The sequence below is a fragment of the Siphateles boraxobius genome, unplaced genomic scaffold (genome assembly GCF_051911475.1).
Source record: "Siphateles boraxobius isolate OS27281-9 unplaced genomic scaffold, OSU_SipBor_1 17, whole genome shotgun sequence".
NCBI lineage: Eukaryota > Metazoa > Chordata > Actinopteri > Cypriniformes > Leuciscidae > Siphateles > Siphateles boraxobius.
Window position 1 is genome coordinate 8,748,150 of NW_027508777.1, and position 16,771 is coordinate 8,764,920.

General features: G+C 42.9%; 1 protein-coding gene across 1 annotated transcript in view; it reads left to right on the top strand.

Annotated features, from left to right (window-relative positions):
* Window positions 1-3,901: 3,901 nt before the first annotated feature.
* kcnip4b (potassium voltage-gated channel interacting protein 4b) overlaps window positions 3,902-16,771 on the top strand; it is a 76,960-nt gene continuing 64,090 nt past the window's right edge. Inside the window, exon 1 of the mRNA XM_077232391.1 lies at window positions 3,902-4,105. Within this exon, the coding sequence (XP_077088506.1) occupies window positions 4,018-4,105 (88 nt within the window). The 5' untranslated portion in view covers window positions 3,902-4,017. The remainder of the gene's footprint in view (window positions 4,106-16,771) is intronic.

The window sequence follows — 16,771 nt, forward strand, 5'->3', positions numbered from 1 at the left end:
CGTTGTGTGGTGAGGGATGCTGAGTCTGATTGGTTCCTGACAATAGCTACAATTTTCTACACATTGTTTTTAATAAATGTAGTTCTGCCATAGCATTTCACTGATCTTTTTTATAATGTATTTTGTTCAAGAGATTATATATGCTGCTGTACTTTTTTATGTATTTATTTTGCAATGTACACAAGATACTATATTAAAGTTTTCTTTATTTCAAAGTCTGTCTATGTCTTAACATTCATTTAATTATTTTTGCACTTTTAATATACCATTTTGAATACTGAATAAAACAGCTTTATAATAAACTATTAGTGTAATGCTAATACATTTTTAATGAGCTGAAATGCTATTTAAATGTTCTTGAAGTACATTAAAATTAAGCTTCAAATATATAATAACTGTAGTTTAAGACATGAAAGTATACTTTTAATTAACTATACAGAAATACACTTAAATGCACGAAATGTACTTGAAGTGGTTCCATTTTAGCACAAATTAATATATTAAAATAGTGCAAATAGCTTAAAATTGATCTTAAGCATATCTTGAAATACATTTAATATACTTGAAGTTGTTTCAAAATAATACATTTAATACACACTTAGTGTAGTACAATTTATTTTTCACCTGGTTATATTGCTTGTATGTTTCAAAGACAGTAACGAATCAGCAGACTCAAGGGGATCCATTCGCAGCATTTCTTAGAATGGCCAAGACAGGCAGGGTCAGACAGTTGCAAACAGAACAGAGAAGGCAAGGCTGAGACAAACCAGGTAGACAGGCAAAGGGTCGAGGCAGGCAGAGAGAATCAGAGTCCAGTAAACAGTCCAGGGTCAGGGCAGGCAGAGAAGGGTCAACAACTATAAACAATCCAAAGGTCAAACACAGGAATCGAACTCGGGAAAATAACGCTCAGAAATGACATCAGGAAAGTCAAGACTTTGCACTGGTGTGGTGCGTGGAAGTGGTTTATATGTGTGTGTGTGTGAATGAGATGCAGGTGTGTGTAATCAGCGCAGTGCAGGTGTATGGTGTTGCGTTCCAGTCCACTTTTAGACATATGCACTTGCGAACTTCCCTAAGCACTTCCCCTCGGTGGAATCCCTGCCGCCATTTTGAAGTGCGTTCCACTTCGTGAAGTGGACGAGGGAAGTTTATGGACAGACACTCGTTTCCTCGATTTTGACAGAGGGAGCGAGTCTACTTCATATGTACCCTTCAGGCAGTTCCAAATACCACAATGCAACACGATTGTGACGTCACCGCCGATCTCGTCTAATCACCATCACCACAAACAACTCCATGATATATAAATTAGAATTTTTTTATAAAACAACACAAACACACCTATATATATTTGCATGCTGCATTAAACAAATTCTTAAAGGGAAAAAAATTGTAAATAATAAATCAACTCCATAGCTGATTACAAGTGATCAAGGGCTTAGGACGTTCCAGTTCAGCCCATTGCAGTTTTTTCCGCCAAATGTGGACACTCGTGCAACGTAAGCAATGACGCACATCCGAGTGAACGAGACGGAGGGAAGTTAGCGAATGAAGGGCATGTCAATTTTGGACTGGAATGCAGCCTCGGTGTTTGGTGTAATCAGTCCAGGGAAGTGCATGATGGGAAATGTAGTCCAAGTTAACCCAGGAAGTGCGTGGCTAATCGTGACAAAGACAATCATAATGAATGTGTAATGTACTTGTAACACAAATAAAGTACTCTTTAATATCACTAAGCATTTAATTAGTCCCTACACTGGCATATACTCAAATTATACTAAGCATACTTAAAGTTGTTCCAATTTAGTACACAAAAGTATATTAAATACACTTGTGCTTTACTACAATTTAATTACTACTAAAATATACTTAGTACAAAATTAGTTGTTTCAAAATAGCACACTTCAAGTTAACTAATCTTTAACACACTTGAAGTATACTGATAGTCTGGCTGCAAGTATACTTAGCATTTTTTTTTCACCAGGGTTAGCAAAATATTCTAAGAACTATTTTAGCTGGGAGGAAGTCAGTGTATTATTCCTGCTTGTCTGTATATTTATACAACTTGCACTCATTGTTTGTTCCTTATGCATGTATTGTGACTTTATGTTCTCTTCTCTTTTCTTTAATGATCAAACAAGTAGTAACCTTTAAAAAATGTTAGATGAACGTCCGACCTAACCATTCCAAAAAATATGTTCCATGAACCATACATAAATAACGTTTTTGTGCTAGCGGCCTGTAGCATTTTAAGAATTTTTGATAACTTTGAATAAATGTTCTATTAACGTTTGAGTCTGAGTTCTGAGAACGTTCCCTGAGCTGGGAATCTGCTAAATGCGACTACAAGGCATGACAATTTTAAGATATTATAAACATTATAACATCATGACTTTGTGGAAAAGCACTAAGCCTATACAAAAAATTACTTAGAGTTTGGCAAATAAAGGACGTTTCATTAAAATTGTTCTCACAACATTTTATGCAAACATTCCAAAAATATTTAGTAAATATTAATAACATTATAACGACGTTCCGAGAATGTTCTAAGACATTTTTTCTCAATGTTACGAGAATGTTCAAGTATAAGCCTAAAAATAACATTGTAAACACGTCCCATGAACTTTGTTCTCACATTTTCTCTCTGCAATAAGAGAACATTCAGCAAGTGCAAATTACATCATATGGATGTTCCATGAGCTTTGTACTCAGAAAATTTTATGATAACATTAAAAATAACATAATGATGTTTTGAGAATGTTATTCTAAGAACATTTTCTCTCGACATTACGTGAACGTAAATTAACTATTAACCACATTATAAAAAAATTCCATAAACATTATTTTAAGAATGATTTGTCCTAACATTTACAAAACTTTTAAAGAACATTAGTGAAAGATATACGGGAACGTTCCCTGTTAGCTGGGGAAGAACAGTACTGAGTAAAATTACCCTCAGTTATTGACTCATTCCTTAAGCTTTTGCATGAGTTGTGCAGCCTCATTTTATATATAAAAAAATATAGTTCCAGCTTCAACCACAACCAAAGTTATTATAATAAAATTATTATGCAATATATCAGTTGAATCAGCACATCAGTATTCTTTATTGATGTGGGAAGTCTCAAACCAGCTTTTGTAAAGTTTTAAGATATGCTGTCATTGTAGCCTACTTACTAGGCTACTTTACGAGAGGCTTCACTACCGCTTTATCAACCAATGTGTTGTCACACGACCCTCTCTATGTACTATATTATGTATATAGTAAATTAATGTAACACAACCTTGTTTTTCTAATGATGTATATTGCATAACTGAAGAGGCAGAATAATGCCTTTGTGATCACATTACATGAGCTTGTCCACCAGAGGGAGTTGTAAAACACAGAGTGTGCCTTTGCCAGAGGATACTCAAATTCAGAACTGCCTCCTTGTTGCTTCTAGACTCTAGGTACTACAGTCACTCCTTTAAAATTAAGTTTTCTCACTTACCGAGAAAATGCATGATTTTCATTGGAACTACATAGGCAGAAAGCAAAGGTTTTGTTGACTTTATGAGCTTTTATTTTATTTATTATTTCTATTGACATATTCATTTTTATTTTTCTTATTTGTAAAAAAAAAAAAAAAAGAAAAACTTAAGTAGGCTATAATAATTACAAATGGTCTGATGTAGAGAGACAGTAGGCTACACCAAAATAATGGTGATCTGTCATGAAATGAAGAAAACCCAACATGATGTGTGCGTGCGTGTGTGTGTGTGCGTGAGTGAGTGAGAGAGAGAGGGAGAGAGAGAGAGAGAGAGAGAGAGAGAGAGAGAGAGAGAGAGAGAGAGAGAGAGAGAGAAATGAAATTGATTCGCTATGAGGTGTTTTTAACGATGACGCGCATCTTTCAGCGTCACTGTCCATCCTTTTAGCCTACCTGATAGGGAACTGAAACCAGTGAAATCCAACCTGATAGCACATTGGAATAAATCGGAGAACTCAGTTTTGCTTCCATTCCTTCTCTGAAAATGAGCAGCCGACGGCGACGATGCAAGCGTCAGTTGATCAAGTTTACCCAGCATATTGCTCACTTAATTACAGGAACTCTGAACTCAGGTAACCAGTTTGTAACAATATTTTTCTGGATATAATTTATCGCATTGCACCCAGAGCCGGCGGCAGAAACAAATCAATGGACGGGCATTTAATATTCTTGGGGGGGCCTAATTATGACAAACAAATAAATTGTGTGGGGTGGGGGGGGGGGGGGGGGGTCCAACTTCATGCACGCAAGGTCTCGCGCTCTCTACCTCTCTGCCGTGCGCGCTGTTTGAACGTATATTCACGTAGACTTCCGAAAACCGGAACATATTCTTCGTAGCCTTTCGAAAACCGGGACATATTCACATAGCCTTTTGAAATTTTTTTGAGCCTTTTGTATATCATAATTTTTATGAGCCTTTTGTATATCAGGGAGAGTTTATAAATTTCCCGGGACAGGTTGTTAAAAAGAAGAACAATCCCGGAAAAACCGGGGCGGGTGGCAACACTAGCTACAACAGTTTCACAGCGATTTCAATATCCTAACTATAATTAGCCTATTGCCCAATCATATTTCGGCTATCATGAGATATCATTACAGCCTATAGTCTGTGAACTAACATGAACAAACAATGAACAGCTGTATTTTCTATTAACTAACATTAACAAATAGCCTACAGTAACAAATGTATCGCTGTATCAAATGTATCGCAAATGTATCGTCATTAACTAATGTTAATAAACCTTGTCTGTTGTTCGGTGAACACAGCTATAAGCCAACTTCCTATAATAACAGCCAAATAGTCACAAATCTCAAGTTAAGTATTAAATCAACCATGCATAATCAACTACGACACACTCACACACATATTGCATATCAGTGTCAAATGCATAATTTACACCACGTCTGGTGCAACTTACGAAGAGTAATAAAAGCAACTGGCCTACTCACGTTCTTAATACAGCTGAAGTCGACGTTTTTGGGATTGGAATCTCCTCATGAGTTTCTGTTTCCATTCGTTTCTGAATAGGCAAAACCGAGCACGTCGCGTCCTATGGTCGCGTCGCTATAACTTTACCGAGATGCTGCGGTCAGAGCGGCTCAGCGGGAAACCCCTTTTTTGTAAACAATCAGTCAAACTTCCGGGAGTTTTTTTTAAATAAGATTAGCCTATGAGTCAAACATTGCACTTAAATATACATAAATACATATATAAATACTGCACGTAAATTATTATTATTATTATTAAAATAATTTATTAACTACAAATTGGATGGAGGGGGGGCACAGGAGCTCTCTAGGCGGGCCCGGCCCCCTAAGGCCCGCCCATAGCGCCGGCCTTGATTGCACCGAGACTAAAAAGTTTGCATCGTTCTGTCGCTTTGTTGTTCTGAACTTAGTCTATCAGCTTTTGTTCCAAAATTGTTAACATTAACTGCTAAATAATTACTTTACCAGTTAAATGATTTCATAGGCCTACATTAGAAATCGGGTAATATACTACTTTAAAATAAATTTAATTTATTGATTAATTACAGATCAGTAGTTCATGAATATTCTAATATGACTACTGTTTATGAAAATGTACAATTGACGTTCATGACTTTCCTATTTAAATTTACTTTAACAAATTATCTGTTTTGCATTACATAATATAGCTACAAAAATGTAAACATTAAAAAAGTAACAAACATTTTGTAAAAGAACAAAGACATTAGACATTTTGACATAGGTCTACAATGAAAATACATTTTAGTAGAAACACTTTTGACTCAGAAATCGTTAGTAAATTCAAACAAACACACATATGGCAACACTGAATTAAAAATGAAATCTTGTAGTAGAAAAACGTCTCGGTTATGTATGTAACCCTTGTTCCCTGAAGGAGCGAACGGGAGACGTTACGTCGACCGACGTAATGACATGATTGAGATCGCCTTTGGAGACCAATCTACTTCGAGTGTATTAAAACGAGCCAATGCACATTAGCATGTGATAATCGCATCAGATGCTCTGCTTGCAGCGTGAGCATATAACGAGCAGCAGGTGTGTTGCATATTTGTTTTACGCTGAGGAGCCGAGACGTGTTCAGTTATACAGCGATGGTCAGCAACGGGACATAACGTCTCCCATTCCCTCCTTCAGGGAATGAGGGTTACATACGTAACCAAGACGTTCCCTTTCAGTCTCTGACTGACGACGTGACGACGTAATTGGGATCCCAATGGAAAACGCCACGGTTGCTGCCACATCCCCGCTCTACGCAAGACTCTCAGACCTCCAACTGACTGGGGCGGAAGGCCTGCGTAGAGGGAGTTTGAACTGCTGTCCCGTTATAATCCACACAGTGAAACTCTTGGATAACACTGGGAAAGCGTGCCTTTCCAGAGGAGAGGGATGCTGTGGAAGCCACATCCTGCCCGAAGGGAGGTAACATGTGGAGAATACACTGTCACGACTGAGACAAATCAGAACACAATTATTTGTTATATTTAACAAATAATCTTTAAAACTCACTCTGGAATCTATGGTCCCCCACAATCTACACTCCAGCCATGGGAACAGAGTCAAACCAACCACGCAAGTTTATCACCAATTCTTCAGTCAATGCCGAAGAAATCGATTGAGACTCAAAAAGTTATGATTGATTATTAATATTACTTTAGAGCTAATTTGCTACAACACAAATGGACTGGCCGGTTGGGAGCAGTACAACATATGGGGTGTCACTGGGGTGGCTCCAGCCTGAAAAGGGGGAGACTACACCGGTCAGTGACAGCAGAGCGGACTCTGCCCAGGGAAAGACACGGGCTCACTGCAGGGAGCTGATAGTGGAAGAATACACATGGTCACCTAGAACCTCCGCGTCCCGTCCAGGGACCAGTTTCCAGAGGTCTGGATGCGGGTGCCACAAGGTGCCCCGTCTCTGAGAGAGAAGGTCCTCTCTCAAAGGAATGGGCTAGGGAGGGGCAACTCATTGTAGTAGATGTGCCAATGCAGTTGAGGCCCCGTCCACAGTCCTGAAGCTAAATGCCCGTTGTACGCGGCCCCCTAGCTGGTGGCAGCTGCATCCGTGTTAACCACAACATGCCTGGACACTTGTTCTAGGGGAGAAAAACACAAGCTGCGCTGCCACACCCATCTCGGGACTCGACCGTGGAGCCAGTGTTGAAGCGGCAAGCAATCCGATCGGCGTCACCGTGGCTGCAGATGCCATATGCCCCAGGGGCCTCTGAAATAGTTTCAGTGGTGCCGCTGTCCTGCGTCTGAGCAAGCTCACGCAGTCCAACACTGACTGGACGCGTGCCTCCATGAGGTGCGCTGTCATGTTGAATGAGTCCAGCTCCATACTGAGAAAAGAGATCCTCTGCAGGTGTGTTTGCTCTTTTCCCAGTTGACCCGAAGCCCTAGGTGGCTGAGGTGACTGAGCACTAGGGATGGGACGGTATGAAAATTTCATATCACGATTATAGTGACCGAAATTATCGTGATTATCAATATCATCACGGTTTTGTTAAAACAAGATGAAAGTGTTAAAAAAGAACTGATGCTCACACTGAAAACATTTCAACAAGTTTTATATTTGAGAATCAACAAACAACAAATAAAAAGAGCAGTTCTATGCACTTTTTAAAACAAGATTCTATTCTGTGGCATTTCCTTCCTTATAATGACGGGTGACCGGACTTAAAAAAAATCGGTGTAATAATGGTACAATGAATATACATTATTATCTCTTAAATGTCACTTTTAATAGTCTTGTTTGAACTTGTTCGTTCGTCTTTGGCTCAAAGCCACTTATTGCTGTGAACTTTTTTTCGCGGAAGCTTCAAGTCTATTTCAAGTGAGTGAGATAAAATATTTCAACTCAAAACAACCTTTTGTGCCCAATTATTTCCCAGACGTAGTTTTAGTATTGAGATCAAAGTTAACTTGCCTTGCTTTCGCTACAAAAGTGGATGATGATCACGCAGGAAGGCTCGGCAGATTTGAAGTGTTTACCCCTATCACAGCGACTTTTTGTGAGGGAATAAACAGCAGGATGCAGTATGCAAGTAAAACTCAGTTTAATGGATATACAGACGGAAACAATGAAGCAGGCACAAGTCGGGGACAACACTCAGATGGACAGTGAAGCAGGGACGAGATGGCGATCCGGTGGAAAACAGGTGATGACGTGCTCGAGTGAATCCCAGGGAAAGTGAACATCCAGATGACACGACGAACAGACGAAACTCCAGACGGGGAACAGCAGACGAGGAACAGCAGGCGAGGAACAGCAGACGAGGCACGAGCACAGGAAACACACCGGGGAACAACCACAACGATCTGACAACAAGGGAGAGAATTGCTGGGTATATAAAGGGAACTGGAATGGAAGACAGCTGGTGACACTTAATCAGCACAATGAGTAACCACACCCACACAATACACTCACGCAGACACATCAGCGTGAGAGAGCCGATTCAAAAACCGTGACAGTACCCCTCCTCCTAAGAACGCCTCCTGGCGTTCTCAGACTCCCTTACCTGTCGATTGTAATCATCGATAAGGGAGTGATCCAGGATGTCTCTAGCTGGTACCCAACTTCTCTCCTCCGGACCGTAACCCTCCCAGTCCACCAAGTACTGAAATCCTCGTCCCCTCCGTCTCGAGTCCAGAATGCGGTTAACCGAATATGTGGGTTCCCCATCTACGAGTCGCGGCGGGGGGGGAACCGGGGCAGGCGGATTAATGTGAGAATGAAACACGGGTTTGATTTTAGACACATGGAAGGCGGGGTGAATTCTCCTGTACGCAGGAGGGAGTTTGAGTCGGACTGTCACCGGACTAATAATCTTGGTGACAGGAAACGGGCCAATAAATTTAGGAGCTAACTTGTTAGACACGGAGCGGAGAGGAATATTCTTGGTAGAAAGCCACACCTTTTGACCCACGACGTAAACGGGAGGCTTTGACCGGTGGCTATCGGCCTTGGCCTTCATGCGCCTCCCTGTTTGGAGTAGAGTCTCACGGGCTCTAGTCCAAGTACGGTGGCACCTCTGGACGAATGCGTGAGCGGAGGGGACCGCGACCTCGGATTCCAGACTCGGAAAAATTGGTGGCTGGTAACCTAAACTACACTTAAATGGCGAGAGGCCCGTGGATGACACTGGTAATGAATTGTGGGCGTACTCCACCATAGAAAGCTGTTGGCTCCAGGACGACGGATTTTTGGCAACCAAACATCGCAACATTCTCTCGAGGTCCTGATTGGCTCGCTCAGACTGGCCATTACTCTGGGGATGATAGCCCGAGGACAGACTGACCGTGGCCCCCAGCAATTTACAAAATTCCTGCCAAAATCTGGATACGAATTGGGAACCCCTGTCAGAGACCACGTCCATCGGGAGGCCATGTAACCGAAAAACGTGATCTATGACAGTGACCGCTGTCTCCTTGGCTGAAGGTAATTTGGGCAAGGGAATGAAATGTGCCGCCTTCGAGAACCGGTCCACTACGGTTAAAACAACCGTCATGCCATTGGAAGGCGGGAGGGCGGTGACAAAATCTAGAGCGATGTGGGACCAGGGTCTCGAAGGGACAGACAGCGGTCGAAGTAACCCGTCTGGGGGTTGGTTAGATGTCTTACTAGTGGCACAGACTGAGCAAGCCAAAACAAAATCGTGAATGTCGCGAGCCATCAATGGCCACCAAAATCGTTGTTTAACTAGAAATCTGGTGCGAGTCACTCCTGGATGACAAGCCACGTTGGAGCAATGACCCCATCTAATAACGTCGGACCGTAACCCCTCCGGAACAAATAATCGGCTCGGTGGACAACCAGGCGGAGGCGTTACCCCTTCTAAGGCTGTCTTGACCTTCGACTCGACCTCCCATACCAGAGTGGAGATGACAACTTTCTCAGGTAAAATACACTCGGGAGTCACCGGGCGTTCGGATGGATCAAAAATACGAGATAAAGAGTCGGGTTTGATGTTCTTGGACCCGGGGCGGTACGAGAGAACAAAATCAAAACGACCGAAAAAAAGAGCCCACCGAGCCTGCCTGGAGTTGAGTCTTTTAGCAGATCTGATATATTCAAGATTCTTATGGTCGGTCCAAACGATAAAGGGAACCCCCGAACCCTCTAACCAATGACGCCACTCCTCCAACGCTAGTTTGACTGCCAACAACTCTCTATTACCAATGTCATAATTACGTTCGGCAGACGATAGTCGATGAGAAAGAAACGCGCAGGGATGCATCTTGTCGTCTGAGGAAGCGCGTTGTGAAAGCACTGCTCCTACTCCCACCTCTGACGCGTCGACCTCCACCACGAACTGACGTGTGGGATCAGGGGTGACGAGAATGGGAGCCGAAACGAAGCGACTCTTGAGGTTGTTGAACACTGCCTCGGTAGTGTTCGACCACCTGAACGTCGTTCGGGGGGAGGTCAAGGCAGTCAGAGGTGCGACTAGTTGGCTGAAATTACGAATGAAACGTCGGTAAAAATTGGCGAATCCCAGAAACCGCTGTAGGGCCTTACGGGAATCTGGACTTGGCCAATCTACCACAGCCTTAACCTTGTCAGGATCCATGCGCACTCCCTCAGAAGAGATGATGTACCCTAAGAAGGGAACAGACTGTGCATGAAACGAGCATTTCTCCGCCTTGACAAAAAGCCCATTCTCTAACAACCTCTGGAGCACTCGCCTGACGTGTTGAACGTGTTCCTGGAGAGACGAAGAAAAAATCAATATGTCATCCAGGTAAACATATATGAACTGATCTACCATGTCTCTCAACACGTCATTCACGAGTGCTTGAAAAACCGCTGGGGAGTTGGAAAGCCCGAACGGCATAACCAAATATTCAAAGTGCCCCCTAGGGGTATTAAAAGCGGTTTTCCATTCATCCCCCTTCCTGATGCGAACCAAATGATATGCATTACGTAAGTCCAGTTTCGTGAAAATGGATGCTCCCTGCAACCTCTCGAAAGCTGAAGACATCAACGGCAAAGGGTAAGAGTTCTTTACCGTGATGTTATTCAGCTCTCGGTAATCAATGCAAGGTCGCAGAGAACCATCCTTCTTCCCAACGAAAAAGAACCCCGCCCCCGCAGGAGAAGAGGAAGGTTGGATGAACCCAGAGGCCAGAGAATCAGAAATATATTTCTCCATGGCCTCCCTCTCGGGAACAGAAAGAGAGTAAAGTTTGCCCTTAGGCGGAGATTTACCTGGCAGTAGATCTATCGCACAGTCATAGGAACGATGCGGAGGAAGAGAAGCAGCGCGAGACTTACTGAACACCTCCTTCAGGTCTTGGTACTCCGCGGGCACGTTAGACAAATCCGCTGCCTCACTCTGAAACATAGAACCAGACACAGAAGGACAGGCAGACACTAAACAAGACTCATGACAGTGGTTACTCCATGTGGAAACAGTGTTAGTGCACCAATCGATCCGGGGGTTGTGCCTGGAAAGCCACGGGTGTCCCAAAACCACTGGTGCAAGTGGTGAGTCCATGAGAAAAAATGAAATGAGTTCTGTGTGATTTCCAGAAGTGATTAGGGTAATGTCTTCAGTAGCATGTGTAATAAGAGGAAGTTCTTGACCATTGAGTGCGTTGACTGTAATCCGGTGCGAAAGAGGAGTGACGGGAATCTGAAGCTTAAGTGCAAGTTTGAAGTCCATGAAATTACCCTCCGCTCCCGAATCCAGTAGTGCGTTGGTGCAGTGCGTCGACTGTCGCCATCTCAGTCTTACCGGGAGGAGGGTTGATGATGGTGATGAGGTCTTCTCGGCGGAGATCCCACCCGATAGTAGCCTCATACTTACTACCGGGCTTGCTCTTTTACCGGGCAGGAGTGGATGAAGTGACCTGCCCGGCCACAGTAGAGACAGAGTCCCTGGGATCTCCGCCTCTCCCTCTCCTCCCGGGAAAGCCGAGCTCTCCCCACCTGCATGGGTTCGTGGTCGAATGCGGGGCTGACCGCGCTCGCGCCACCGGGCTGGTGGTCTTCCGGGCTGGACTGGAAACGGCTGGGGCGCGTCAGTCTGGTCACACGATTCAGGCGCGAGTCCACTCTCAGCGCAAGTTCCACCAGTCCGTTCAGTGTCTCGGGTAAGTCCATCGCGTATATCTCCCTCTGAACGCGGTCAGCCAACCCATGCAGGAACATATCCCACTGCGCCTCCTCGTTCCAACGGCACTCTGCGGCCAGGGTGCGGAACCGAATAGAGTAGTCCGCCACCGAGCCTTCTCCCTGTCGCAGTTCGGCGAGTAATCTGGCCGCCTCCTTACCCGCCACTGCACGGTCGAAAACCCTCTTCATCTCCTCGGAGAGTGCCTGGAACGAGGTGCAGCAGTCGTCTCCGTTCTCCCACACCGCCGTTCCCCAAAGTGCTGCTCTCCCTGACAGCAGGGTTAGCACGAAGGCTACTTTGGTCTGTTCGCTCTGGAAAGTGCGTGGCTGTAAGGCAAAATGCATAGAACATCTTGTGAGGAATGCTCTGCAATACTCCGGTTCACCGGAATATCCCTCTGGTGTGGGTAGGCGTGGCTCTGGTCTCTCAACTGCTGCAGGCATCGGTGGGGGGGGAAACGGACGGTGTGGGGGGCGCAGTGGGAGTCTGTAAAAGTTGTACCTGTTGGGTGAGCTCAGACACCTGCTTCACGAGTGCTTGCACCGCACGACCTGTGCCCGAGATATTCTCTGCTTGTTGGTCCATATGTGAGATACTGTGAGCGATGAAATCGTTGAGCTGTGATGAACTTGCTGCATCCATGGTTGGTCAGATCGTTCTGTGAGGGAATAAACAGCAGGATGCAGTATGCAAGTAAAACTCAGTTTAATGGATATACAGACGGAAACAATGAAGCAGGCACAAGTCGGGGACAACACTCAGATGGACAGTGAAGCAGGGACGAGATGGCGATCCGGTGGAAAACAGGTGATGACGTGCTCGAGTGAATCCCAGGGAAAGTGAACATCCAGATGACACGACGAACAGACGAAACTCCAGACGGGGAACAGCAGACGAGGAACAGCAGGCGAGGAACAGCAGACGAGGCACGAGCACAGGAAACACACCGGGGAACAACCACAACGATCTGACAACAAGGGAGAGAATTGCTGGGTATATAAAGGGAACTGGAATGGAAGACAGCTGGTGACACTTAATCAGCACAATGAGTAACCACACCCACACAATACACTCACGCAGACACATCAGCGTGAGAGAGCCGATTCAAAAACCGTGACACTTTTTTTGTGCATGTTCTGCAGACAGAGTGACCATGCTCGATTAAGTTTTTCTCAGAACTTTTGTAAAAGACGAAATAGGACCACACCTCAGATTTGGTCCTCTTAAAAGGCTGAAAAATCTCCCGAACATGGTCACCGCCTTCCGCCATTCCTTCTCGAATAAAAAGAAAAACCTCAACATTGTGCGCCTGAGTCAGACTGTTGCTGGCTGGACAGGATTTATGAACAGCAGCCTGTGAAGAGATCGGTTGAGGACACGCAGGTCCAAGATTGATCGTAACCCACTGCCTTTCTTGGGTGCAATGAAGTACGGGCTGTAGTAGAAGCCGGTCTTCATATTGGCTAGAGCAGTGGTTCTCAACTCCAGTCCTCGGGACCCGCTGCTCTGCACATTTTGTATGTCTCTCTTATCTGACACACTCAGTTCAGTTCAAGGAGTCTCTCCTAACGAGCTGGCGATCTGAATCAGGTGTGTTAAATAAGGAGACATAAAAAATGTGCAGAACAGTGGGTCCCGAAGACTGGAGTTGAGAACCACTGGGCTAGAGGGACCGGCTCGATCAGGTCCTTCGCCAGTAGGACTGCGATCTCTGCCCGGGGTACGCCGAGCAATCTGAATTGCATAGGCGAGTCTGATGGTACGGATGAGCCAGCAAGATGGGCTGGGAAGCGCTAGCCAGGCTCCAAGGAACCATACAAGCGCGACCAATGGCACCACAGATGTACCCACGGAGGGGCAGCGTGGCGGAATGCAGGGACCTGACTCGGACGGCGTAGCGGCCCAAAGTGGGGTCTGAGTGTGAGATGGCATAGACGTGGCCTCGAGCACACCAGGCTACAGCTGGCGAAGCAAGAGGGGGCAGAGGGTGGCAAGGCATAACTGCAGGAAAAACTGCTCTCTCTGTTGCTGAAGCACGCAGGGATGACCGTGGCTACACAAACAGGACGATAGTGCAAGCCTGATGTGAGCACTCACATTCTTATTGAAGGCACAATATTCTGAGCTGTGAAAACAGCTGTTTTGCTGTCTGCGATTTAACACCAACACCAGCTTTGAAGAGGCGTTCTAGTGAAGAAGCAGACTCATTTCCTTCTTTTGAAGTTTAACACTGTCAGAAGATTGTAGAGCAGAAACAGTACAACTGGTCGGCTTCGAAGCGAAAGACAAATATGCGACGCACCTGCTGCTCGTTATATGCTTGCGCTGCAAGCAGAGCAGCTGATGCAATTATCGCATGCCAATGTGCATTGGCTCGTTTTAATTCACTCGAAGTAGATTAGTCTCTCAAGGCGATCCCAATTACGTTGTCACGTCGACGTAACGTTGAACGTGAGCGAATGAAAGGGAACTGAAATTGTATTTTCTTGTAAAATTTACTCCAGTAATCGGTTTTATTTACAAATTTGTAAAATCAAAGTTGTACACACCAGCACACACCAGTCAAACAGACCAGGGGCAGTTGTCATTTACATTTGCTGGTTTTATCCAAAGCAACATTGCATTGAATGTATAGTCTATATTATAAGTCAAACCCATGACCTTGTCAATGCTCTGTGTTTGAGCAAAACAATACATCTGTTGCAGATTAATTAAATAAATAATTAAATAATAATTAATTTTGGTCAATCCAATTGTTTTACTTTTTCCATTTGTCTGACAACCATAGCCTGCAATATTCTAATACAGATGTCCTTTAAAAAAAAGGGAAATGTAATAAAATCAGCGTGTATCAACAGCATGGTTTCATTGTGAATATACGTGTATTTTTGCTTGTCCTATAACAGTGGAAATGCTCAACAGGGTTTTCTATTTACATGTAAGACTTCCAGGCATGTGTTTAAACCGACTTTCAAAAATACCCCACCATAAGAAATTGTTTGCTGTACACCCCTCCTTAGTTTACCATATTATGTCATTTTTCCACAACAACGATTTCATATTTCATTTTCAAAAACCGACATCAGGCAAGAAGTAACCGCACCAAACTAGAAATGCCCACGAAAAACAACATTATACACTTAAATTACATTAGCTCAATTAAACGTTTATTAGAATGACACAGATCCAAGACCAATCTAACTACAAAAGTATTGATGAGGAATGAATAAAATGGCATCAAAATAATAGCAAGGAACATTTTTTAAACTTTTCTACTCAAACTCTCAGTGCAAGTTTTTTTATTTTTTTTATGTTATTAACTATTGAACAAATTAATAAAACTTCTGGGGAAGTTCTACATGTGTTACTATATGTCAATCTAAATGAAATTTCCAACATTAATACATAAACATTAATACGTATCACATTACAACACTTATGCTAATAGAAAGGTCAATAGGTGTTTAAACTCTTTCCATGCTACTTGTAAGTTCATGCCTTACACATCTTTTTCTCCCTTGACTCTTGAAGGGTGTAATTATACATTTTACTGAAATACTTAATATTTAATGGCAGAGTTGTAGATCAAATACCTTGCCAAGGTAATACAGAGCCATATTTAACTTCTATAGAGGTTCGCTGTCTCTTATATCTTTTAGTCTGAAAATAGCACAGACGTGTACAACATAATAATATAAATCCACCATAGTGTCAATTAAGGTTTTAATATACACTGTTCTTACATAATTTTTTATTTATTTATTGACAAATAGTAAATTAGATTTTGTTGTGTATTTTGTTTGTATTCAGTCATAACTGTCTATCAATAAATGCAATAAAAAAAAAAAATATATAGTTCTTACCCCACCCTATGTGGTTTATTACTGAAATTACAGTGCTAATCATTAATGGTCTTAACTTTGTGGATGAGAGTTCTAATTAATTAAATTTCCCCCTGGGCTGTGCTTAATATCCTTGTGGGACTAAATATAATTACACAATCCATCATTCCATAGCCAACCATAAGACACTGATGATCCCTTAATAATGCCATTAATTAAGTATTGGAGACACCAGTATCTTTTTCAGGTAATTTTATCCGCCACATTTCTGCTTCATTTTTTCTGCATTTGAGAAGTTGAGAAGTACCTTCTTATTTGAAATGCATGCATTCTGGATGGATACTTACATTTAGTGTTTGATTCATTTAATCCAGTTGATTGGTTTCCCACTGGGGATTCACTGCTCAGTCCGTATTTATGCTTTAAAAGCATCATGAGACAAAAATAGCTACAAACCATTCAATCATTTTTCCCTTTCTATTTCAAAAACAGCTCAAAGCAGACATTTATGAAAGTTATACTGTGTCATGTTGCCACTCAGCAAGGAAAGAATGATTACCACACTCCTTACAACACACTATGGTAATGAGTGGAATATTAATGAAATTACATTCAAATTATGCTCTTGAAATTAACAAATATGGTTAACTTATGAATATGGAGAAAAATGTGTCATTTTTATATAAATGTTCCAAAGAGTATCTCAGGGGCTGGGTATTGTAAGGAATTTCACAATTTGATTCAATTTCGATTCTTGAGGATTCGATTT